We start from the raw sequence: 27,074 nt of genomic DNA, 5'->3' as shown, positions 1-27,074 counted from the left end.
CAGCAGACTTTGCCACCTAATGCAGCTGTCAATTCACTTCTCAGCTGATTTCTGATCTCGAGTACACTCTGGAGTCAGGAGGCAGTTTTGCACTGACTCACCTAATCACCTAAAGAATGTTCTTTATTCCATATTGTTTTGTCTATCTCAACTGGCATAATATTTGCATAAGCTGGTTAGGAATATCCTCTAGAAAAGATCCAGCAAAACTGGTTAATTGGAAAAGACTGCCAGTAGGCTGTTTGGCTGATGTACTCTCTGATGGAGGCAACAGAAACCCACGTTGGTTAGAGTAAGCCTGTCATTGAACATCTTTCCGAAAGGGCCCAGATCTTTTTCTGTCCTTACTGACACAGGTCATTCACCTTATTTGCTGATGGGTGTGCTTCTTTGGATCTTTGTATCTCATCATGGGGAGCTGCTGCTGGAAGAGGGAGGTTTGGGCCGAGTGTGGCCAGAGCCCAGGACACGCATGGGTGCCTGGCCTTACTCCTTTGGGGTATTTTTCTTGCTTTCCATCCATGCTGCAGAGATACCTCTGACTTACTGAAGGTTCTGGGTGTTTGCTCCTGGAGCGGGGGCAGTTGTCTGTGTCAAAGCTTCTCCACGTTATTGGTGACACTACAATGTGCTCCACCTGTCATCTGCCAGGAGCTTAATTTCACTGTGAATTGACAGGCCATGCCTATTGTCTCATTTTTTAGAGGCTCCATAGATTGGCATGTCCTGTTCTAGATTAGGGTCCCTCATGTTCTCTTTGGAGAAGAAAGTTGAGAGTGGATTACTAAGCTTTCCTTTTAGAGGCTTATGCATTGAGATCAGAGCCACAGGTTCAGGCACTCTGACTCAGGTCATTAGTTCTGTTCCTCCCAGCCAAGGACTAGGGGGGAGGGGGAGGGGTAAGGGAGAGAGCAAAGAGGGAGGAGGAGGGTCCCTAGCCGAGCACCACACTCCTGGATGGCTGTGAGGGATGCATGACTCCTAAAGAAGGCCACTGTGCTGGGTCAGTCCCTCTTCCTGCCTTCTCTTTTCCCCACATAGACCTTCCGAAAAGGACAAAGCCTCTGGCAAAATCCCCTGTCTCTGGGAGAACTGTGTGGCTGGATCCTCGGGGCCCAGGATCTACAGGTGAGAATCTGGACTGGGTGTGGAGGAAGGGACAGTAGGTGTGTGGAAACCAGGAGACTCATCCCTCTGGCCTTCCAGCACAAAGAGCTCCCTCCTACGTCCATTTCCTTCATCCTCCAACCTGGCACAGTCCTTCTGGAAGGTGGCTCCTTGGGCTGCTCTGCCTGAACTAGTGTGAGTGTTGGTTGTAGAGAGGCGTCTAAGACTTCCCAAGACATTCTTTGCAGAGTGGGAGGGAGGAGCCAGACTACTTGGTTTGAGTCCTAGCTCTACCCAAATTATCAATACTTGCTTGATCTCTTCCTCGGTTTTCTCACTTAAAAATGGGACTAATAGTAGTATCCACCTGAGAATATTGCTGTGCTTATATTTGGGCCCTTATTTCACCCATTTGAATTGTGTGGTTTTCGTTGTATAAGGCATGTCTCCCTAGGCTCCCCCAGGGTCTATAAGATAGTCCTGCTCCATTCTTATCCCCCTTATAGCCTGTCTTTCACAGAGTAGCAGAGTAATCCTTAACCTATAAATCAAATCACCTCACTCCTTTCCCCAAAACTTTTCAATGATTTCCCATCTCAGGATAAAATCTAAAGTCCTCATCATGACCAGCCGTGCTTGTGAATGCACTGACGTGAATGCCGCTTTGACTGCATCTCCTCCCACCTTCCTTCTGGCTCCTCTCACTTCAGCCACCTGCATTGGCAGTCTCAGGACCATTGTGTTTGCTGTTCCCTCTGCTGGAATGCTGTCCTCCAGAAAGAGCAGATCAGATCTCTCCTGAAATGTCACCATACCAGAGAGGCTCAGTCAGATAGCATCGCCCCCTACCACCACATGGCTCTCTGCCCTTGTGTCCTGTTTATGTTCTTTACAGCTCTCACCACCGCCTGGCTAATTACATTCATACCTGTTTTTTTGTTTTTTATTTGCCTCCTGCCCCAGAATGTAAGTTCCATGTTGAGGGAGGCTTTGCTGGCCCATTCCGGTGCTTCCACTGGTCTGCAGCACGTCACAGGTGTCTAATAAATGTGTGTCACACGTGTAGTTTATTTACATTTGTGACCAGACTGTCCTTTTCATTGCTCCAGATGCAGTTATTGGTTTCTACACACATGCACTAGCTGGCCACATACTGAACTTCATTTTGTTTTTTCTCTGTTTGTACTTTACATTGGCTGATACTTTTGAAATAACACATCACCGATTTTTTTGAAGACTCAGTTGTTGGCACCTCCTGCAAACCATCTTTTAAATAATAATTGGCTCACACAGACATTTGACAGGGGCTATTTGACAGATAATTCAACATTGAGGTTATTAGTGTCTGGAGGACTTATATCCTGTGCCTTCTATGATGAAACGATGACAATTATCAAATGTCTGTGAAGGACACTTTTCCTGAGGATTATAAATACCTCCTCATTTTCAAGATGGTTGGACCAAACTGGCGCAGAATGCTAGGTCCAGCTCAAGGTGGTTAATCAATCGTGTCTTGATTCTGAATCCCAGGTCAACACTGTGGCCCCTTTGGGCAAATTGCTTAATCCCTCTGAGTCTGTTTTCTCATTTGTAAAACACTGGTAATTATAGCACCTCACTCCTTTAACTGGGGGGATTAATTAATGCAAATAGGGCACCTTGTAAGTACTCAATTGGTGTAAGTTGCTGATTGTTTTGTCACTATCAGTATTGACATTTTTATGTTTACCCCCAAGGTCACCATGCTGGTTGTGACGGAAATAAGATGGGAGAGTCCAGGGTCGCTGAGTCTCCTAGACAGCTTCATCCCTGTGTTCCTTTTATGCTGAAGCAGGGCCCTGGGGTTTGACTATAGGGGGCAAGAGTGAATTGAGGGGTAGGGCCAGTTCTGCTTGCTCCCAGCCCCTTAGGAGGAAGGGCTTCCCGCTCCTATACATTAAGCTTCCCAGGCAGGGGTCCTTTGCTTAAAGGGTGGCACAGCTAAAATAAAAGCTTGAAAGCTGTGGCATGAAATCATGATGCCACAGATCCTGCAAAAATACGTTTTTCTGCAACATTGAAATCTTTTTTATATTCTCTTCCTAATTTGAAGTAGAATGATGTCATGTAGTTCCACCAACACTACCAAATAGCACCACCGCACACGCCAAATAGCTGCTATTTATGCAAGACCAACATGGATTCCTACTAAAATGGGCAGTTACTTCAATAATAATAATTAATAATTACACCACTAAATAACATTTATAAATTTCTCCATGGTATGGTAGGCTACTCTTCACGTTCCAAAGCTCTTCCCAAAAGAGCACATTTAGGGCATGTGATAATGTTTATATAATTTAGCCTCTACTGCAAAAAAGGTATCCCCTTCCTCGAATCATTGTCAGCAGCACAAACAACAAAGGGGATTATCTTCTCCTGTTAGCCAGTCAGGAGTACAGACTACACAAGGATGGCCTAATGCACAGGTGCCAAGGGGGCCCCTCCGGAGCCACCATGTATGGACTCATGTCCAGGCACTTGGTGGCTCTGGGGTGGGTGCAAGAAAAAAAAATGCCTGTGAAGAGATGAAACTCCTTATAAAGTTGAATCTTGCAACCTGAATGGGGGTTTCTCAAATGTGACTGTACTTGACTAGGACCCCTTGAATTTTATGCCACTAAGTGGGAAAGAGGGGATTGACTGTTTCAGGACACCAGAACCTTGTCAAAAGAACTTTGTAAATTCTAGTAGGCTATTAACCTGTGATCTGGCCTTCTTCCTCTTCGTTCCTGTGAGTCAACTATAATTGAAATGCACAGTTGAGAATTGAAATTGAAAATACATTGCTTAATTATATCCTTCTGGATAGCCCAGAACAATTGCCACATGCTCTGATTTTGCATGCGGCTTAATGTGTGGGCTGACAGGTTCAGAGGCAGCTCTGGAAGGCCACTTCTATAACAGGACCAGAGGACCCTGTAGTCAGGACACTTATTCCTCTTTGCTGTGGCAGGAGATTACTCAGGCAGATTTCTGCAAGCTGTACTCATTGATCCCAAATTGTTAAAAGGAATCTGCTTTATGATAGCTAAAAAAGAGGCAATGTCTGCACCTTTTTCTGACATGTATATATTTCTGAGATGTAAAGCATGTATAGGCTAAAGTATGAAAAGTAAAAATAGGCTAAAGTATGATGTAGTAACAAATAGTCCTAAATGTCAGTAGCTTGTAACAGCGAAGGTTATTTCTTGCTTGCATGACAAGTTTCCCCCAGACCTGCCGTTGCTCCCTGCCTGTCATCATGACTCTGGGAAACAGGGTGATTTGGCCTCCACCATTGCCAGAGGCCAGGGCAGGGGTAAAAGGTCTGTGGAATCGTGTACATGTCACTTCTCATATTTATTGGCCAAAAGAAATTATGTGGCCATGAGTAACTTCCAGTATAAGCTTACCTAAGTTCAAGATGAGGAGAGCCAGCATATTTCTGCATAACCCTAATTACTACCACATATATATATATATTAAAAGATCAATAAAGGCTTTCAGTAAAATCCTATACTAATATTTTAGTTGTGCAACCATCCCAGGCTGGGTCAGTTCATTGCCGATTCCTGCAGATGAAAAGAGAATTTTGGAGCCCTCACTATCACTTTACAGGCTTTTAATGCTGAATCAGAGGACAGACCAGCTGGCAGGAAGGCAGCAACTGAGCCCTCCCCAACCTCAGAGTGACGCCACTGTGCATCCCTAGCTTCTGGGCACAGGTGTCCGCTCTCACGTATGAACATGCCTGGTGCTCTCTGGGTCCAGATGTCCATAATCATAGGTGAGCGTACCCTGAGCACACGCCTCTTGGCCAGGACACCCACGCAACTTAGGAGGAGTATAAGACTGCAGGTGGTAGCCCTAAGAAGCTAGCAGTGGGAGGGCGGAAAAAAGCCTGATTTTAACTCCATTTTCCCTACAGCCCATATACTAAATCTGTATTAAATTTTGCTTTTGCAACCTTAAAATGAAAATTCTAAACATCAAAATATAGCATTGACTGAAGTGATTTGTGAATGCAATGGCTTCGACTTAGGTTACACATGAGAAACATCTGGAAAGTTTCTTACTCTCCCAGGGCACACCTCAGGCCAACTCAATTAGAACGCTCTGGAGGTGGAACCCAGGCATCATAGTTGTAAAAACTCCCCACATGATTTCAATGTGCATGTAAAATTGAAACACTCTGTGTTAATCTTCCCTACGGAGTGCTTTGGTCTTCAAAATAAAGATGTATGGAGAATGCCTTCAAAGAGAAACTTTATTAGAACTTGAGTACAAGCGAATTGCTCTTTTCTGAAAAGTAATTTTGAGGGGTCAACAGCTTGCCTTATATTTAGGCATATCTAACAGTAAGTTTTTGTTTCTTTTATGTTGTTTTGCTAATAATCCTAGCTATAAGGATATACATTTGCTTATTTGTTGCATCTAGTATTCCATTTTGATTTGTTTTCCTTTGTGGTTATAATTTTTCACTGGAGGCAGTCATCTGCACGGAATGTATACACAATGCACAACCAAGCCCTCTGGACAATTTTGCCTTTGCGTTTATTTTTTTTTTTTTTTTTTTGCTGAGGCCTTACGAGTTTCATCATGCTAAACCACTTTGCACTGTGTGTTAACTTCTGGTTTAGGATTTTAGTATTAAGTGCAGAGTGGAAACTTGACATTTTATCTGTGGCATGCAGAGGCCTGAGCTTGATTTCTCACAGGGTGTATGTGTACACATAGTTTTCTAAAATGCAGGGGGGCTCCCAGCTTTTTACATCATTCCCTGCCACAGGGGTATTTTCAGATCTTTCTTCCTGAAAAAGACAATACTTGAGGTTTCTCTCTCTCTCTCTGTGTCTTTCCCTCTCTCCCCAGCCCCTCCCTCCCTCCCTCCCTCCCTCCAGTCCTCACTTGAGCCTACTGTTTTCAATGGGAGCATTAAAACCTCAGTCTGCAGCACCATGTCCTGTATCTGGGTCTGGCCTGCTCTAGGGTCAGCTTGACCTTACTTCACATTGAGTTCCCTCATTGTTTCTGACACCCATCGAAGCTTTTAATTTTCTTTCAAGCTTGGCTGTATGTTAAAAAAAAAAAAAGTTGTTATCTTTTCCAGCTTTTCTACTTGTTCACTGTGGGGGAAAGGGACTCCTTTCTGAGATTTCCTAAAGTGATTGTCCTGTGAAAATACCTGCAGTCCCCCACCACCCTTCAGTGTGCAGTTCCTGCCAGGAGGAAATCTGATCAAGGAGAAAACCTGTGAGCTGTTAGTCACTTATTTACTGCCCCAGGAGGACTGACTCCCATGTTGTCAGCATCCTGAGGGCTTTCAAGCCTCAGTAGGACCCATGGGGGGGCCATGCAGGCCACGTGCCTGATTCATATCACTTACTTTCAGCATGCTGTGTGTTGGTTTATATATACACATGCATCCATATTTATGTCTTAATTCTAATTTTCTTGTTACTGAATAGTAGAAGTAGTTCCCTGTTACTGAATCGCTGGACAATTGACCTACATGAGTTATATTCTCTGACTCTTCCCTATTTGAGATTCCCCCCCACCTACTTTTTTGCAATTAATGACACTGCTGAGACCATTTTTTGTATGTTAATCTTGACAACATGTCTGGTTACATTTCCTTTGACTAGATTTCTGGAATTGAAATTGCCAAGTTAAAGGTATAAGTATTTTTGCCACATCTTGCCAAATTGTCTTTTCAGTATTGGTTAGATAAATTTTTTGTCTGTTAACAGCATGTGAGGGTAACTTTCTCACCTCCTGCTTGCCAGCATTGAATATTGTATTCCTTTGATCTAAAAAATGAGGCCTAACTGACATCGAACATTTACTAGTTTCAGGTGTATGACACATCATGGCTTGATGTTTGTATATGTTGCAAAATGATCACTATAGCAAGTGTAGTTAACATCCAGTTACAAGTTTTTCTTCTTGTGTTGAGAACTTTTACCATCTACTCCTTCCACAATTTTCAAATATATAGACTATTATTGCATTTTCAACTTCAACAAGTAGGTGAAAAAACGAATTATCATTAAAAATTGTTTATTTGCTAGTAAGAAAATATTTTCTTACCATATTTTTATTGTCTGCTTGTGTTTTGGGTTTTTAATTATCCTTGATAATTGCCCCTATAGAAGTTTTTATCCATTTTTGTGGTTTGGGGCATTTTTATTATTAATGTAAGATTTCTTTTTTTTTTTCTACAATGTTTTTTTAGGCTGTAATTTGTCTTTTGTTTTTAATATTCTAGAAGTTAATATTTTATAGTCAGATTTCTTATGTCTTGCTTGATTGTTCTTGTCCTTATTAAATATTTCTCTAACTCAATTTTGATCTACCTTCTCTATTTATTTTATAGTTTAAGTTTTCACATATAATACTTAACTGTCTAAATTTTATTTTTGTTGTATGATATATAAAACAAAGATCTCATTTTTTTGTAATAGAAGTAATTTTAGCCGCATATTTTAGTGGTGCATGGACAAGTTCCCCTTGATTACACATGCAGAATGTTCTTAGCTATTTATATTGTTTATCGCTTTATAACAAATGACCCCAATAATAAACATTTATTATTTCTCAGCTTCTGTGGTCTAAGAATTTAGGAGTGGCTTAGCTGGTGGTTTTGGCTCAAGATATTTCATGAGGTTACATTAAGAATTCAACCAGAGCTACTGTTAACCTAAGATTTGCTGGGGGCTGGAGGAGCTGCTTTGAGATTGTCCTTTCACATGACTGTTGGCAGAAGGGCTTAACTCCTGGACAGCTGTTATAGGTGGCCGTAGGTCCTCGCCATGTGGACTTTCCCATGGTATATTTGGGTGTCTTTACAGTGTGGCAGCAGGCTTCTCCCAACCTGAGTGATCTGAGAGAGAACATGGCAAGTGACAGTGCTTTTATGCTCTAACCTTGGAAGTGACACCCATCACTTATGACATATTCTAGTGGTCACTCAGAGCAATCTTGATAAGACACAGGAGGGGAACTGAATAATTGCAGGAATGTCAAGGGTGGGTCATTAGGGGCCTATTGGAGGTAGGTCACCGCATTCTTCTAGGAGAGGAAATTTAGGCTCAGCGTATTATTCTGCGGATGCCTTTCTACCCAACAGCATTTTCTCATTTTACATCCTCAAGACCAAGGGTGGTATTTAGATGTTTCTTTTTCCTTTAGTTTTCTGTCCTATGACCATATGTAATTCTTAGATTTGTAATCAAGGGGAACTTGTCATCTGGGGCTTTGCTGTTACTGCCCTTATATCTTTCTTAGGAACATGTTGTCACTCATATACTATTTTCACTCCATCTAGTATTTACTGACTATTAATTTTGATAAAGAAATGTTAGTTGCCAAGAAATAGAACTTAAAGGCATTTATCCATATATGCATTACATATAAAACTTGGCACAGACACACATGTACTCAAACATATAGACCCACATGTACATACTCTTTGAAGCTTAGGGAAGAATCCCAAGACTTTTGGGCAGAGAGGCCCAGAGAAAGGAAGAGATTTGTGTATGACTACATGGAGAAAGTTAGTGAAAGTCTTATTCTTCCTACTTACTCCCTGCTTGACTCACCCTACTTTTATAAAGGGGTGTGTGTGTGTGTGTGTTTTGGAGTGTGTTCTGAATGGAGAGGAATTACTCAGTAATTCTCAGCAGATTGGGGAATCTTGCCTGCTTCCATCCATTTTCATCTCTAAAGTGTGACTGTCTCTTCCCAGTCACCTCGCACTTAGAGCACATGTCATTGTGTGGGTGATCACAGTCCCTAGCCTCTGACTTGTTTGTGGATTGTGACCCATGATTCTCTCTATTCTGCACTTTCGGAAAGCCAACCGGCAATCAAATAGTAATTGCTTCCTTCTGTGTGGATTTCTCATGCCAAAGACTGCCGTGGCAAGCAGGAAGCTGGCTCTCAGAAGAACAGAGGGCCTAGAGTAAGACATGTAGCTGTGGATGTGGTAGCCTTACAGCCCACATTTTCCAAGAGTCCTGATTTCACATTATTTATCGTGTTGGCCTGATAAACAACTCAAATGCCCTAGCAGTTCCACCATGTAAACCACATTTTATGAAGTTTCTTACTGCTGAAAGAAGCACAGAATCCCTTGGTAAGACTGTGTCATCCTAGAATTGGTTTGAAAAATATATCTCTGTCATTATGCAAAGAGGAATTTTTTTTTTTCCTTTTAACTGGTGAGATTTAGAAAGACAAAAACAATCCTATTTGGGGCATGTACAATTAGGAAGCGCTGACCCAATATCCCAGCTCTCTGAGGAAATCTAAGCACTCTCCCTCTTAGCTCTCCATCCAAGCAGGTGTGTAGATGTTTGTCTCCTGGGCAAAGGTCACAATGCTAGGAACTCAGCTGTGGTGGGGAAGCTGACATTGGAGACTTCCCAGCCCCTAATGGGGAGATGAGATGTGAATATACATTGTAATTAACACAAGTTGGAAGTGTGAATACATCAGGGGATGTTGTGTAAGCAACACTGCAGTGATAAAGAAAAGAAACAGGAGTTGTGGAGCAGGCTGTTGGGTGCAGGATGCCGCTCAAGAGCAAGATCCTAGCCTCTTTATTGACAGAGAAAAGGGTGGGTCAAACTGAATATTGGATTTTTTGGCTTTAGGGTGAGCGAGTCCACTGATGTACTCCAAGCCCCACCCACAGCTCCAATCTTATTAACAAGGCGTTCCACTGATCAGTCCCTGGGGTGCAAATCATATCAGTCAAGGGTCTCCCGGGCATTCCTGGTCATTCCTAGGTATACCTGTTGCCCCAGGGCGATCAAGCATCCTGCTCTTGTTTAACTTGAAAGGAGCCTTGTACACTACACCCACAAGGGAATATAGATATCTCCATGATCTATAAAGATTCCAATTCTTTAAGCCCTCAGCACAATGAGTGTAATAATTGTCATCCCTTCACCAAACCGTGTCAGCTGCGGTGGCTCATCTGGGGCTGGAAGACCCAAAACAGCCTCACTCTCTCCAGCATGTGACTAGGCTTTGTAACGTGGTGATTTAAGTATGAAGAGTGGGAGCGTGGAAGTTGTTAAGCCTCTTACAGCCCAGGCCTGGAGCTGGCACACAGTCACTCGACTGCTCTCTGTTGATCCCAGCCAGTCACTAGGCCAGGCCCAAGTCAGGAATCACCTTGTGAGCAGGGGGGTGGGATGGGAGGAACTTATGCTGGCCATCTCTGTAGCCTACCACATTAACTTAAAAACTTAGTTACCACGTTAACTTTATTGTTTTTTTTTTATATAGACGCATGTTTTATCTTATTTATTTATTTGTTTGTTTGTTTGTTTATACATGCACTGGGCACAGTCAGAAGCGCGGGAGGGTGAGAGAATTCACCAGAGCCAGAGCCGGGAGCAGAGCAGGCAGAAGGACCGAAGTACACTGCTGAGGGGAGCAGCGGGCAGCAGGAGAGATCTGCGCGCCATGTGGGACCCTCCTCCGGTGGCCGGGGAGCAACCGGGGATCGAACGGGCGCCATAGAGGCCGCGGGCAGCTTCGCAACCCAGCGCTCAACCGCTGTGCCACCAGGGAGGCCCACCACGTTAACTTTAAAACTTAAAATCAAACACATTTTAATTGAAAAACTGAAGAATGGTATCTCATTGCTGTAACCAGCTTGTTTTTGGTCACTGGTGAGAACTGGCTGTGTTTTCTTAGTTTTCTAAGTGTGAGTTTCCACTGAGGATTGTCCACCTCACAGGTCTCTTCCTCTTATGCCCAACCCAAGATTAAAGATGTATTTTTTTTTTTTTTGGCCAGTTCCTTGAAAATGGCATCCACCCTTTTAAATAAGGTTCCTGCTTCTCTCTTGTTCCAGGCACAAAAACTGGTGCAGACATTAGCGATGGTACCTGTGAGCCTGGACTGGCTTCCCCAGCTTCCTGCATGAGCTCCTTCCCAGTGCTGCATCTTGTTGAGGACTTGAGGCTGGCCCTGGAGACGCTGGAGCACCCTCAGGAGAGGGCAGCCCTCCTGAGCCAGATCCCAGGCCCCACAGCTGCCTACATAAAGGAGTGGTTTGGGGAGAGCTTGGTAAGTAGGCCCATGGTCTTTTTGGGGAGCCACTAGGGAACGTAATGATGGAGCCCATGGGTGCCACCACTGCCTGTGGCTGGTACTCCCACTGTGCTTCTTCTGGTCTGTTCTTGGTTCCCATCCAGCTTTGGCCAACCCCATTGGCTGGTCCCTCCCAGTGGGAGGCTAGAGCCCAGCCAAGCAACTTCAGCTACACAATCAACCTGTTTGGGTGCTCCATTTGCTCTCTCCTGAGGAGAGATCTAGAACCCAAGAGGCACAAACATGGACAATTTGCCCCCCAGGGATAACATGTACAACTTGCTAATTTATAATTCCTATAATTCCTGGCTTCTCACCTCTGTTGCACCCTTGGCTCCTTGTTTCTTACAATAACCAGGGTGAGGGCACCCTAGAAATACTTGCTGTCTCTAGAGTGGATACAGCTTCCTTAACTCTTATTCGATTCTCTCTAAGAGAAGCAGATGAATAAACAAACCTATAAATGTGTGACTTTGGTTACCCATTTTCTTCCTTGTGGAGACCAGCCAGTCAACTTTAAGACACTAATAGTACCTGAGAATAAGTAGACAAAGAGCTAGTTCATTGAGGAAGGCTATGAACTAGTTCATTGCATTCCAGAAATGCAGCCATTTGAGGGCTGAGGAAGGCTGAGGAAGCAGAGGGAAACTATGCTCATCTAAGCAGAGCCTGAAAGCCAGGGTGCTGTCTTCCAAAGCCAGAGACTTGCAGACCAGGCTCAGAATTGGGAAGTATGCAGAGAGGTGAGTAGGCAGGAGCGGGACCACTAAATTAGAAGGAGAGTGTTGGTTGGAAACCACAGAACAAGGAGGTTGAGACACTTTTGCCCAGAGCCTAAGCCATTTGTGGTTAGCAGGTTACATCCCAGATGCCCTAGCTTGCTTTCTGCTCAGGAGCCTGTCAGTGTAGTCTCATCCCATGCCTTCCCCTACACACCGAAGAACACACCATTATACTCATTTTATGTTATTCAATATTTTCATTATGTCAGATGTCTGCCTGGTGTTCTGTAATCTACCTATGCCAGTGTGGTAGGGTGAATACTGTCCTCCTGAAGAGGCCACATACTAATTGCTGTGGCTATGTCCAGTACCTGTGAATATGTTACCTTACATGGCAAAGGGGAAGGAAGCAGTGGGAGCTGAGGCTGCTTGTCAGCTAGGTTTAAAAGGAGCAGCCCAGGTAGACCCAGTGTCATCCCTGGAGTCCTTGTAAATAGAAGGAGGAGGCAGAAGAGTCAGTGTCAGGATGATGTGAGGGGAGGACTCATTTTTAGATTCTAGTCATTATTTTTACTGTATTTTTTTATTGAGGTAACAATGGTTAACAATACTGTATATGGGCCTCCCCGGTGGCGCAGCGGTTGAGCGCTGGGTTGCGAAGCTGCCCGCAGCCTCTGCGGCGCCGGTTCGATCCCTGGCTGCTCCCCGGCCACCGGAGGAGGGTCCCACATGGCGCGCAGACCTCTCCTGCCGCCCGCTGCTCCCCTCAGCAGTGTCCTTTGGTCCTTCTGCCTGCTCTGCTCCCCGCTCTGGCTCTGGTGAATTCTCTCACCCTCCCGCGCTTCTGACTGTACCCAGTGCATGTATAAACAAAACAAACAAACCAGCAAACAAATAAATAAAGCATGCCTCTAAAAAAAAAAAAAAAAAACAATACTGTATATGATTTTGGGGTACAGGGTCACACCTCTTCAGATGGTTGTTCTAACACCATGCCTCCACCACATCCCCATGATCCCCATCCTGGTCCATTAGGCCCCTTTCCCTGACCCTCATTGTATCTTCAATTGTTTTGTTTCAGTTTTTCTGTCCCTTTGTTTTGTTTCTCTCTATTCTACATATGAGTAAAATTATCCAGTATTTGTCTTTCTCCTTTTGATTTATTTTGCTTAGCATAAATCCCCTCCAGTTCCATCCACGTTATCCCAAATGGCAAGATTTCATTTTTTCTTATAGCTGAGTAATATTTCATTGTGTATGTTGATCACATCTTCTTCCTCATGGCTTGGCTATTGTAAACAGTGCTATAATCAGCACAGGTGTGCATCTATCCCTAGAATTAGTGTTCTTGTGTCCTTAGGGTAGATACCTGGGAGAGGAGAGGCTGGGTCCTAAGGTAGATCTATTTTTGCATTTTTGAAGGGGGGGAAAGAGCCACAGGATGCAGACAGCTCCTCCAACCTGAAAAAGAGTCTCTCCTGGAGCCTTCAGAGAGGAAAGCAGCCCTGCTGGCACCTTGCTTTTGGCCCAGGGAGACCCCTTTCAGATTTCCAACTTCTAGAACCACAAGATAACACATTTGCATTGTTGTAAGTCATTAAGCTTATTTTTACATTGGCCACAGGAAACTACTACAGCTAGATGCTATCTGGGTGGAGGAGGGGGGCAGAGGTTTGGGGGGCTGCTGAATGGGCCTCAGGTACTCTTGATGCGGTTTAGGTGTGAAAACACATTCCTCATCTCTTCCCCCAAATGCGGATATCCTTGGTGGGCCTCTCAGATTTCTGCTGATAACCAACAGGAGTTCCCTTGTTGTGCTCTTACTTTTCTAAATGAGGCTGGCAGGGGGGTTTCAGAGTGGGAGTGTGTCTTTAGCTTTCTTTCTGCTCCCACAACAGAAGGCATCATCCCTTTTTGTCAACCCAGAGTCCACTGGGCACTCTCTGGCTGTTACTGTCCTTTCCGGCTCTAGGATGCTGGTCCTGGCTTCTGCCCAGCCATCTCTGACCATCTCCTGCTCACCTCTCTGTCAGCTGTGACTCTTTATTCTCCACTTTATCCAGGACATAGGCACTGACCCCTCTCATTATCCACGACTGACGCATGTACAGGAAAGGAAATTATTGACACTGCAGGAACATGGCAAGTCCATAGTCTCTCATTCTGAAACCTCTGGTTCCAAAGTTTTGGAACTCAGAGTGATTGTGTTACAGTGCAGGGAGAGGGGCAGCCCAAACCCCGAAAACCTGCCTATTCTATATAGGGTTCTGCCATCCGCTGCATTAACACAAAACATGAGACTTTAATGGGAAGGAACTTTAATACAATTAGGAAACAATACAGGAAAGGCAAAGAATCTAGTTTCTAAATCAAGCACCCAAAGTTACCCGTCCCCTCGTGGGTAAAACTCCATCCAAATGGGATTGGCCCAGAGCAAGGCCCCAAAGCCTGCCACAGGTCTAAAGCATCTTCCAATGGGGACCCACAGAAAAGGGTCAGAAACAACCAGACAAGCCCAGAAGGAAAAGAGCAAAATCAAAATCAAGATAAAAGCTGCCATTGTCACCTCCCCACGGGTCTCACCCACATCTGTGTCACCCAGTCCACGACCAAAAGACAAGCGCAGTTTCTTCACGTGTCTCTAGGCTCCATGTACCTCCTCCAGGTCTCCTTCTGGCTCCATCCTGCTTCCTTCCTCAGTCTCCTCTGCAGCTTCTTCTCTTCCTGCTCAGCTCCACCCTCCATTTGGGTGGGGCAGGGAACCTGGAACCTCCCCCTTTCCTGGGGACCACCCTGTTACAATGGGACCTAGACAGATCAGAGTGCACATATGTTGTACACGCTCCATCTCTAGAACACGCAGGGTGGGAAGCACATTGACATTACCTCAGCAGAACTTAGGAATTTCCCCATAAAGTCAGATCAGGAGAAACTAAGTTTCCTTCCAGTTCAGGTCAGGTTTTCTGCTGTAAGTTTGGCACCAATATTATTTTTTTAAAGACAACAAAAATCTCGAGGCTTTCAGAGCATTTTGGGTTTCAGAATTGCAGGAGTGGTGAACCTATATGCTGTCCCAATGCAGAAAACAAAACTGAAAGTCAAGTGCTGGATGTCCCACTCCTGTGTCCATCGGCCGTCATCCCTCTACGAGAATCACTATTGACTGTCTCTGTCCTTGGCCTGTTACCATGGACTTGGGCACCTGGGAAACTCCTAGAAGACTCTGCTCTGCTGTTTCCTGAAACTTCCATTAAGCTACCAGGCAGTTTAGCACTTTCTTATTTAAATGCTTCCTCTCGTGACCTTATCACATAATCAAGAGATTCATTGAAGTGTCTTCCCAACAAACACTCTGTCTACCCATAGCACAGAAAATGGCTGGTTTTTATTCTCATCTGTATAGCTTACAATGACTGTGTTCCTTCCTGGATGTACCTGAACTTACGTGAGCCTGTCTCAAATACTGACATTTAGATTATTTATCTTTCAGAAAGATTTGTCCTTATATATTTCTTTAGGATAAGATCTTAAAATTAGAATTATAGAGTGAAAGTAGTGTTAACAGACAAAATACAGGGTGCTCAGTTAAATTTGCATTTTAGATAAACAATGAATAATTTTTTAATAAGTATGTCCCATGCAGTTTGCTAAATCTGGCAGCTCTAAACCAAAGTTATTAAATTAACAAGCCATTAATTTTAATTAATATTGGTAGATTAACACAACTAAATTAATATTAACAGATGTATTAGTAAATATGATTGCTACTAATGTTAACAAATACAATTAGTATTTAAAAATTAATATTAAAAAATCCTTTTGACACATTTTTCCCAGCCACTTTTCAGACGATTTTACCCAATTTTATATTTTCATTGGCAGGGCTTGAGTTACGTCCTAATCAACAAAAACACAGCTTCACTAACTTCATATGGAGAATGTTTTCTTTTTTCTTGTTTTTGCATTCTTTTGTTTAGTAAGAAGGCTAAATACTTTTTTAAAATTAGCTTATCGGTATTTTCTTTTCTCTATGATTTGAAACTTCTGATCTTATTCATGTACATTCTGCAAATATCCATAGCTACTTATGCAGTATTTTTCTAATACATGTAAGCTAACAAACATATCCCAAAATAGAGATTTTTAAAAACTAGGTTAAAAGTTCTAATATTTTCTTCCCTTCCCCCCTCCCCCCAAATTTCCTTGAGTCCCTTGGGTGTGCCTTCCCTACCCTATGTGTTTATACTCTATGACTTTTTTTTATATCAGGATTTTAAGTGCTTTTCTTATGTATATAAATGATCTTTTAGCCTTTAGCTTTATTTGCAGTATTTATTTTCCTTACTTTGTTTTTAGATAATGTTTGCAGGGCCTTTTGAGACACAATTTAAAAGGATTGTAATTAACTTCCTCATTCTCTCATGTGTGGATTTCTTCTTTTTCCTTTATCTCTATAAAAGCCTTGCCCAATCTCAGATCAAATAATATTCACCTTTATCTTCTTTTAGTAGCTTTATGGTTTGATTTTTATCCTATGGTCAACTCTTAATTATTTGCAATATTTTTTGAGTGTGTGGACCTAAAACTTTAATAATTTACAAAAAAAAAAAAAACTTCCTAAATGCTTTTGATCTAAACACAGTAAATGTGGTTATTGCTGTTTGGTTATTGGTGTTTGTAAGATGCATTGCAAAAATAGCTTGCTCTCAGATTCTCAGATCTGCTTGGGGGTTACTTAAAGTGGTTGGGGGAATGCTTCCTTTGGAGAGAAGCTGAAAGTTGTTTTATCCATAAATCTTTTAGAGTAATTATGGCCATCAGCCATCTTTGAATGGTGTACATTTAGGAGGTCAAGAGTTCATACAAACATTCCAAGATAGCAGGACTGGATGACTGGATGTCAGTGTTTTGTTTCTGGACAGAGCAAGTTTATCTGTATTTTCGGTCTTGTAGATCTGAAGTCATTTTACAATTTGGGTGCACACATATCCAAAGTAGAGCTTGATCTCTATGGAAATCGAATCCAAAGCAGTGAACTAACCCATGGGTGCGTTTTAGATTGGTTTGAGATTGTTTTAGATTTGCACTTTTAGTTAGAAGCCCTGGCCTCTCAAATTGTGCTTGGTGGACCAGCAGCTTTGTCTTCCCCTGGTAGCTTATGAAAAGAAATGCAGAATATGGGCCCTCTACCTCTCTACCCAGCGGAACTTCTCCAGGTGACTCATACGCACACTGGTTTAAACCAGACACTCACTTGAATTATTTAAAAAAGTAAATCATCCTGGCTTAGAATTGGCACTAGAAAGGCAGCTTGAGGAGTGAGGCAGGCAAGCTGTGAGACTCCTCATTCATGTCTGTGTGTCCCTTGCATATTTGCACTATTCTCTCCACACACACTGACTTTGTCCTCTACTCCAGAGTCACTCTGTTGAACGTTGTCCTCGAATGGGACAAGTCTGCCTTGTGACTTCTCTGTCAATTTGAATTCTTTCTCCAGTCAAGTGGGATAAACAATAAGGAGGTTTATAAATCACTAACAAGATGTCCAGAGAACGGGGTACCCTTGGGGTAAATCAGTGGCTCTTGGATGACCTCAATTGCTCTGGCTCATCCCATCATTATACCCACCATGTGTCCCCTAACAGTTGCAAAAGGAGCAGGTCCCAGGGGGAGAGGGAAAGTTGGTAGAGACCTTTAGAGGGAAGACTATGGGTACCTTGTTGGAAGTGTGGTTCATAGAGAAGGCTTGGTCACCTAGCAGAACCCCAGAACCCTTTGCAAGATTGCAGGGTTACCTGTCAGTGTGTTTGGCCAGGTGGAAGCAAACCATATCAGGGTGAGTCAGTGTGGGAGGCAGGAATGAGTTAAAAGGCCAGCACCTGCCACTTGTTTGTGGCATCGGGGAACCTCTTCTTCCTTTCTCTGGACATCGTTTCCCTACTAGAAATGACAGTTGGTTTGACAGTCTGTTTGCAAGAGCTGGCTGAGCAGTCTAGTCCTGCAGTTTCTTTAGAGGCTCTACAAGCAGCCTAGTCACCAGCCTCTGCCTTGCTCAATCTTGACCTTTTAGTTAACCTCCTAGAGACAGTTTCTAGGCCTCTCTAGGTATAGCTGTCTCATGTCAGGACTTGGCTGAGGCCAACATCCCAGGGGCATGTTGTGAATGGGAAACCTCTGCTGGGCCTGGCTGGGCTAAGGTCTCTAGGATGCATGCTTATCTTGCACATCCTACTTGTCAGTTCAGCCACCCTCAGTTACCTTCTTCTCTATTCTCTCAAGAGACAAAGAAAACAGGAGGGGGCATTCCCCCCACCCCACCCCCACTGTATCAACTTCACCACCTTGACTTCAATTCCCAGCTCCTGAGACAAAGCCAGGGCAGTCCTGCCAGATTCAGTTTGGAATCTCTCCTGGCCAAAGAAGCAAATCTGTTTACCATATTGAAAAGTCAGAGGAATTACAAAAAAGGTGAGGCAAAAGGCTGTTTTACCAATTATAAACTATGAGCTAGAGTTTCCCATGCCATGTGATCGTCTCTGCATCTGTTTTCCACCCAAGGCCTGGAACAAAAGACGGGTCTGTCATAGTGAATTGCGCATTCTCATTTTGAGAGGTTACAGACAGGCGTTTCATAGGAAAAGCTTTTTCTCAGGATTTTAAAAGAGATAAGGGGAACTTTGGTGTTTATCTTTTAAGAAAAAAAAATGGAGCCTGTGTGAGCCGATTTCCAGTGTGGGAGAACTTAAGAGCTCAGAAAGCCGTAAGTGTCAGCACTTTCTTTCCTAAGGGCCTCCTGGCCTGGGTGCGGCTGGATGCATTGCAGAACTGGAATCAGCCACTAGGTGGGAGTCAGGGACAAATGAGGGAAAGTCTAGTTCCCAAGGAAGAAGATATAGACTAATACGAGAAAATAGCTATATTATTTGTATAAGGATGGCAAAAGCACCTCTCCGTAGTAAAACTGCTGGACAGTGTGTGTGGGTCAGTTGGAAAAGAGGGTTCTTTCCAATTTTCCTCAGAATCTTGGGAGGGCCCCACTGTTTGTTGTGGGGGAAATCAGACTGTGGACTGAGAGCCAGTCCTGGGAGCACTCACTGGACCTTCTGCTGTCAATGGTGAAATGGCATTTCAAATCCCTTAATTCTGGAACCTTCTGCTGGAGCACTAGCAGGATGGCTGTCTCCGTTCAAAGAGGCATTTCCTGATCTCACATCTGCCAGGCCCTGCCCTGGAGGAGCTTCTTGAACCTTTGATTGGAATACACTTTCCCTGGGGCAGCACTTCAGCCTTCAGCCTCTGCAAACTCAACAGTTTTAATAATCCTGGATTTTGACTTTTCCTCCCACCAAGTAAATTATACCCAGCTAAATTCCATTCAGACCCGACTTGAAACTGTTTCAGTCCCTATGAACGAATGTTTATAAATGACCAAGAATGTGCAAACACCGAAAGAGCAAATAAATCCTTCCCCATTAAATTTCCTGCTTCAGGCCCAGGGGACATGGTGGGTGATGTTGCCAGGTTATCGTAACTTGAGGTCTGAGCACGTAGACACCCACCCTCCACCCAAAACAGCAGCCTGGGAGAGCCACACCACCAGGGGCCCCTGCCCTTTCAGACACCTGCTTGTCGGTTGGCAGGTTTTGACGGATTCATGCTTCTAGACAGATATCCTCAGTACCGAGTGCTTCAAGAAGCTTCTGAGAGTGGGGGCCTCCCTGGTGGCGCAATGGGTTAGGCACAGCATGGCGAAGCTATCAGCAGCCTCTGGAGCACGAGTTTGATCCCCGGCCAGGGAGCAACCCATGTGGCATGGCAGACCTCTCCTGATTTGCCCTCTGCTCCCCTCAGCAGTGTATTTCAGTCAGTCTGCCTGTTCTGTTCCCCACTCTGTCTCTGGTGAGTCCTCTCACCCCCCACACCTCTGGTCTGTACCCCAGTTCTTATATGCATAAATAAATAAATCTTTAAAAAAATAAGCTTCTGAAAGCAGTTTCCTAACCTCTACTACTGAAATATGAGATCAGTAGCATGAGTCACCTGGGAGCTTTGTTTGTGAAGCATGATTTCAGACCCCATTCCCGACCCAGTAGGATAGAATCTGCATTTTTTAAAAAAGATTTATTTATTTATGCATACAAGAGCTGGGGTGTAGGCCAGAGGTATGTGTGGGGGTGCGTCTTTTGGTAGAACTCCTTCCAGCTAGGCAATTCATTATATAAAGATGGGGAAGCATTGTCTTCCCGGACCCGTAGGGGTCCAGTGACTATGTCCTGTGTTCGGCCCAATGCCTATTTCTTACACCCCATGATCTGAGAACAAGCTTTGTTTTTTGCTGACTTTAATGACAGTAATAATCTGTGATGTGAACATGCTATAACACATAGTTTCAGTGGCAGTGTTCCTGGAACACGGGCACACTCATGGGTTGGCCACGATTGCTTTTGCATTTCAGGTGTCAGAATTGAGTGTGACAGTGACCACATGGCCCGGCTGGCCCTTTATAGGGAAAGACGACTGACCCTTGTCCTAACCCATTTTTGAGGTGGGCTCCTGGGGACCTGGGCTGCCATGCCCAGGACGCTGTTTGATGAGCAGGACTTGTTTGCCAGCCTGAAGGAGCAGTGTCTTTGGGCTGGTTCTTTCCATTCCTCTGTTCTTCTCCTCAGAGCAGGCCCATTACACAGAGCAGCACTCCTTTTGCAGGACACATGACTTATGGAGGGCGTCCTCTCACGAGTCACCATGGCCTAGGGACCAACGCTCAAGGCTGACCTGAGGCTCATGTTGCAGGTGACAGATCAGCTGGAAAGCACATCACCCTCCAGATTCTTCTCAGTAGCTGGTAGGAAGAGCAAAGCCTCAGGAGCCCCACTCCCAGGCATTCCCACACATACCTAGAATTCCAGCCAGGTCAGCGACCTGCCTAGGCCTCCCTTCTAGTTCCTGGATGAGGAAGAGGACTAGCCACATGATTTCCCTTGTCCAAACCTGACCACTCTGGCTTCTGTGTTTTCACTCCCCAAACACTGAGTCTCCTGGTTGGCTGCCTTCGCCCCCAGCTAGCTGCCTCATGTTCCAGATAGGAAGCAGTGGAATGTGGTCGCCAGGTTGTGAGTTGCTTTTGGGAAGGCCCTGAAGACTGACTGCATCACTGGAGTGACCCCCGTTTGTGTACACTCTGCGGCTCTCATTGGCAACGGGTCCTCAGGTCCCTGAGTTTCAGAAATTCAGAGGGATGGAAGCAGGAAGCCCCTAGTCCCCTGCCCCAAATCTCCCTTAACAAGAACAACTTAATCCTCTCAGAACAACTGTACAGGTCAGATAGCACCCAGGTTTCTAGCCTTTGGGGAGTCATGGATCATCTGGATAATCTGATGAAAATTTTATTTTCAGAGAGATGGTGATTTACACATACAAATAATACTTTGTAAACATTTGTAAACAGAGTCAGGGGCTAGTGATCTTCCCAAGCCCATCTGTGGGGGTGCTCCAGCCTTCTAAGGAAGATGTCCTGACCATGAGTTCCCCTCTCTCTGCTAAGGGCGACCGCTCCACTGGGGCATCCTGTAGCTCCCTGCCCCTGCATCTCTCTCAGCCCCCCCCCCAACCCTGGCCACACCTACTTGCCCTGCTCCTAGGTATTTTGGGTGATATTTTGTGTAATTTTTAATCTGAATTATAAATGTATGTTGCTATTTAAAAAATAATAAATAAAAGGGCCTAGATAAGAATTGCTACTCAAGGATTTGGTAAAAATATGTCAAGAATTTAGCTGCAACTTGTGTGGATTCCTCCCTCTCTCATTCCCTCCCCCCACCGCCCTCCTCTCTTTGCCTTTATCCCCCCACCCACCCCTTCATCACAAGTGAGTTGAGCGAGTGGATGAAATTGGCTCCATCTTCTCTTCTTTGAGTCAGGCATCTTCACCCTGGGAGATCAACCTTATTTTTTTTTAAGGATTTATTTATTTATGCATACAAGTACTAGGGTGCAGGCCAGAGGTGGGGTAGGTGGTGAGAGGATTCACCAGAGACAGAGGGGGGAACAGAACAGGCAGATCCACTGAAACACACTGCTGAGGGGAGCAGTGGGCGAGTCAGGAGAGGTCTGCTGCGCCATGTGGGTAGCTCCCTGGCCAGGGATTGAACTCATGCTGCAGTGGCTGCAGCTAGCTTCATAGTGCTGTGTCTTAACCCCTGGTGCCACGAAGGAGGCCCATGGAGATATACCTTTAAGACTCAGTCTCTCTAGGTAGATTTTAGTTTTAAATTGCCAGTCTTAATCATCTGAACCTCATTCTTTCATCCAGTGAGTGTTTAGGTGCTTCCTGAGTGCCAAGAACATACTCAGTGTGGAAGGGAGAGTAGTGACATTCCCCCTTCCTCCAGTCTGGTGCAGTGGACAGACAAGGGCCAGCCGTCAGCCTGTCCAGCATGACTGGGCAGGTGTAGTGGAGAGGAGAGAGGTTCTAAGGAGGGAGTGAGAGCCGGAGCTGCTCCTAAGCTAAGTCCTCCTGAACAGGTGGGGGTGAGCAAGGCCAGAGTGGCAGCCACATTGTCACTTGTCACCTGTTTCCTCCTCTCACATCAAAACCTACAGAATGACACTGATCCTCTCCCCACCACCCCAGTGGACTAGTCCCTCTCCCAGTCCAGGCCCCACATCAGCTCCCCTGCCTCTTCCTCCCTAGGGCCCCAGAAAGACCTTTATCCCATACCATGGAGTAAATCTTTATTTGCCCAGGGCAGAAAGTTGGTTTCATTTGCCTTGAATACTGGATGAATGTTTGTTGACTGAGTAAATTCTTCATTTGACTTTCCCAGACTTCTAGATTGAAAGAAAAAAAAAAAAATAGGAAGACCTGTGAACTACCCCTGCACCCATAGCGAAGGTCTTCATTAATCCATCCTATCACAGTCTGGGTGGGGCCGGGACAAAGTATGGAATTGCAGTCAGAAGCTGGAAGGGTCTAGAGATCCCTGCATGGGCAGCAGAGCCTGCTTTTTTCTTTCTGGCCTCTGATCTGGGTGTGTCTACAGGAATTTTCTCCTCCCCTCTGCCAGCTGCTGGCCAGAGTGCCTCTGCAATCTCTCTGGCCTGGGCCAACCTGCTAGGAACTGTGCTGCTGAGTCTGGATCCAGCTCCCGTCAGGGTGAATGTTGATGCCAAGCTGAGGGGCCTGCTGATACCCAGTAGAGCCTTCTCTCCAGCCTGGGAGTTCTAGGAAACCCCCAGTAACCCCGAGGGCACCAGGAAGGCCCACACAGTCTCAAGATGTACCTCTGTAAGTCATTTATGGCAGGAGAGCTCAGGGCCCTTGCATGTAACCAGTTCCCGCTGCACCCACATCAAAGATCACTTTCATAATCAGTCATAGCCAAAGGCCGCATGTTAAAGACCTAGAAAAGCTGTTTTCAGGGGAGCTCTCAAAGTAGATGGGAACAGGGGAGGACAGCATCTGAGGAATATGGATAAGCCCGCCCTGGAAAACCAGCATATGACCTGCCAATTGGACAATAGACACAGCTCCCATCTCTGCCACCTACTATCTTTCCTGGACTCCTACCTGGAACTCTCCCTAAGTCTCATGGACACACATGTGAGGCGGCCTCACCTTTTCCTCCTCCCTGACTTGTGAAGCAATTAGTCTGCAGTGGGGGACAGCTAGGGAGCCTGGCCTGTGACGTGACAGAAGCTGACCCCTCCCGGCCAGGATGTGGCCCCAGGGAGCCCTGCAGTTGGTGACTGACAGCTGCCCTGGCCAGACTCCCTGGAGTGGCAGAGGTCCCCAAGGCCTCAGTAGTTGGTGCCACCAGCGCCAAGGACAGAAAACACCCAGCAGGGCCAAGCACCCAGACTGGAGCTGGTTCCGGATCCGTTCTGTTTTGGAAACTTTCCTCAGGGCACAGCCCGTGGCCCGCCTGGAGAAGGGGTAGGCGTGGGCTTCAGGGTGGGGGTCAGGCTGTGTGTGGGAACCAGCAGCTCCTCTAAGAGCACCACTTATTTTTAGTCTTCTCCCCAGCCCCAAATAAACTGAGAGCAGCTGGGAGCCAGAGGGTAAATGCAGAGTGAAGCAGAGACAGGAAATCGGGGTCTCTTGGTAATGAGTTCCAGCCACTCCAGAAAGGGGAAGCCAGACGAGGAATTTTCTTCAGGACTGTTTCCCTCTGGCAGGCTCTGGTAACACCGAAAAGAATGTGCGTGTGTGCGGGTGTGTGTCTGTGTGTGTGTTTACAACTCCTGTCCAAATCTCCTTCCCACCTTTGTGAGGCTGGTTGCTCCTGGGGCTGGAACGGCAGGGCTGGTGCCCAGTGTGGCTGTGGGGGCGGCGGGGGAGGGCACTGAGCAGCCGGCTGCTGAGCCCTCGTGTGGCTGAGACTGTTTAGGAAAGGCTGGAGGACACGGCCAGGGAAGTGGGGAAATTTGAACACAGCTTGACGTTCCTGAGGGGGGAGGGGACAGAGAAGGAAGAGGAGAGCCCTTGGTCTCCCGCCAGAAAAAGGGCTTTTTTTAACCAAGGACTCTAACTGCTGACATGGGTGCCCAGCATGGATGGGGACATTGATGTTTACAAGCATTTTGCGTGGCTGAAGAGGGTAAGTGCCTGGCGCCTTTCTCTGGGTCACCGTGGAGATGAGTAAGGGGAGAGACACTTTGGGGTGTTTGAGCTGTGCGTGTGTGTTTGTGTGTGTGTGCGTGTGTGTGTGTGTGTGTGTGTGTGTGTGGTGGGGGGTGGTGTTGGTCCGACAAAGCCCTGTTGTGGCCAAGTTCTCCATGAGAATCTAATTATAGACACCAGGGGAGAAAAGTGTCAGCTGTCTTTGTTTCTCTGACATTCTGGTGAATGAGCCTCTGTGTGGAAGCCAAGATCGGAGCCAGGGCTGTCAGTTCTTTTAACTTGGGTGCTGACACAGTTGGGGGCTCCGAGCACCACCCGTGAAAAGGTGTCCATGCTCTTTTGGTCGGAGGACACGGAGAGGAAGCTGCTGCCTTTTAAATGCACTGAATTGGGAAGTTGTGGAACTCGCCCTGGCCCTGATGTTATCCGGCGTGGAGAGCTACTCTGTCCTCAGCCTGGAGAGCTGCTGCGTGTCCGGAGGAGGCTCTCTCCATGCTCTTCTGAGTGCTCGGAGGCCAAGGCTTTGGGTTGCGGGTTGCCCTTTCTGGAGGGAATGAGCATGAGTGTGTGGGGGGAGCAGGGCAGGAATAAGTGCTGGGGGCTGGAGTAGCATCCGGACTCACAGAACCCAGGCGCTTTTCTCTTTGGTGACCCTCTTTAGCTGGCAGAGTTGGGTGTCTATTTATTTTCACATTGAGGAGTTGTTGGCAGAATGTGTTTCAGCGGCAAGAAGGGCAAAAAGCAGCTGACAGATAAGAGATTTGACATTGTATCTGAGGAAGAACAGAAGGGACAGGACATGTCGAGGTTGCGACTCCCCCCACCATCCTAGCGCCCAAACACTGGGCTGGCCTTTGTGTGTGCCCTCTAGGGCCCTCATTCGGCAAATGCTCGTTGAGTTCTAGGTACGGGGTACAGTGGTGAGCAAGGCAGACCCAGTTTTGCTCTGGATCTCCCATCTGATGTGGGAGGTGGAGAACAAACAGTCCCAGTAAGTGAACTTGAAATAAGAAATAGCTGAGTGCGGTGAGAAAGATCAGAAGGCCATGAGGGTTTGGACGGAGGTGGGGTCAGGAGCCCACTTTAAAGAAGTATACTTCATTGTAATCCGAAATAGAAATAGGAGTCAGGTGAAAAACCAGGTGAAGAACATTCCAGGCGAAGAGGACAGTGTACACAAAGGTCCTCGAGGTGGAGGGCGTTTGGCAAGTCTCCAGAGAGAAGCAGTGGGGCTGAGCTCAGTGGCGGAGGGGAGGGGCAGGCCAATGCCAGATTAGCAAAGGCATAATAAGGGTTGTGGGGAGCTGGGATTGACAGTGGGGGGCTGGTAGCAGGGAAGTGACATGGGACACATTGGGGGATCTAATTCTTTTTCTTAAGAACATTATCCTAGCTGTGATGTGGTACATATGGTAAGTGTTGTGAAAAGTGAGGCCACTGAATAAAATTAGAGAACTCAAGAGCCTGTCCGGATCCGCCAGTGCAAACCTCTCATTTAACAGAGCCCCAGAGAGGCTGAGGACCACAAGGTTATTAGTGTAATAGCCATAGTGGTGCAGCCTGATCTTCAACCCTGTACTCTGTCTCCCGGTCCAGTTCTCTTTCCCTGTCTCTTTTTGCCAAGTATGTAGGTAATTACTGGTTTAGAACCCAGCAGAAACTCTGCTTGTGCCCTGCCCCTGCTTAGCGTTGGGAATGCAGGCATTGCAGTCACCAGAGCACATACCATGGTGACCAGACACTTTGGCAAAGGTTTGCATGTCAATCTAAGCATTTGCAAAGTCTCACTGGGGAGATACTGGGAGGAGATAGGTAAGAAATGCACTTGCTATCACTTAGTCTTTGTTTGCCTTTCTCCAAAATTAGGCTTTTAAACCAAGAGGTTTTCTAGCCACGGAGTGCCCCTGGATGGTCTGTGCCGTGTTCAGCCACTGGGGCAGACTTTTGTACCCTTGTACATTGGGGCAGAATTTTGTACTTTTATAATTTTGTTCATTGTGCAGAAGTTCTGTCTGTGGAGGAGCTACATCCTCCACGTGCTGCAATGACAGAGGGCCCTTTCTGTCCTGAGACCCAGGGTCTCAGCTCGGGCTCCTGGGTTGTGTTGGAAGTTTGCTGGAGAAAGCTCTAGTCAAGGAAACTTCACACTGCCCCCAGCCCCAGCCCCACCCCCAAACATTCATAGCAAAACATATTTTTCTTCTACTTTCAGAATTTTAAAACACATAAAAAAAGTCTGGGATATGTCACAAGGCAGTATGATCAGAGTATCTCTATATTCTGCTCTAAACAGATTCTCCTTTCAAAAATCCCTTCAACAGCATCCTCTTTCATCCTGTGACCCTGATCACAAGTCCCTAGGACTTGCTGTTAGTCTGAAGAGAAAGCCCACACTTTTCCATCTGCTTGGCCCTTGAGATCTTTTGCAACCCAGCTGCAACTTACCTTTTAAGTTTCGTCTTTTCTATCTACTCTGTTGAGAAACCAAACAT

General features: G+C 45.7%; 1 protein-coding gene across 8 annotated transcripts in view; it reads left to right on the top strand.

Moving 5' to 3' along the window:
• The window catches only part of LOC119255525 (liprin-beta-2), a 136,189-nt gene that overhangs the window by 35,387 nt on the left and 73,728 nt on the right, over nt 1-27,074 (top strand). For 3 of the 8 annotated variants that reach the window (XM_037522753.2, XM_037522756.2, XM_037522754.2), the window contains exons 3-4: nt 1,042-1,128; nt 11,000-11,214. The exons of 3 other annotated variants lie outside the window; for them this stretch is intronic. In XM_037522753.2, coding sequence (XP_037378650.1) covers nt 1,042-1,128; nt 11,000-11,214 — 302 coding nt within the window. Of the gene's footprint in view, nt 1-1,041; nt 1,129-10,999; nt 11,215-24,314; nt 24,560-27,074 lie in introns of those variants that run through there. 2 more of the 8 variants (XM_037522757.2, XM_037522758.2) reach the window with 2 other exon arrangements.

This window comes from Talpa occidentalis, unplaced genomic scaffold, assembly GCF_014898055.3.
Source record: "Talpa occidentalis isolate TD23 unplaced genomic scaffold, MPIMG_talOcc4v2.1 talOcc4.3, whole genome shotgun sequence".
NCBI lineage: Eukaryota > Metazoa > Chordata > Mammalia > Eulipotyphla > Talpidae > Talpa > Talpa occidentalis.
The sequence above is the reverse complement of the archived record's forward strand: the minus strand, read 5'-3'. Positions and strand labels throughout refer to the sequence as shown.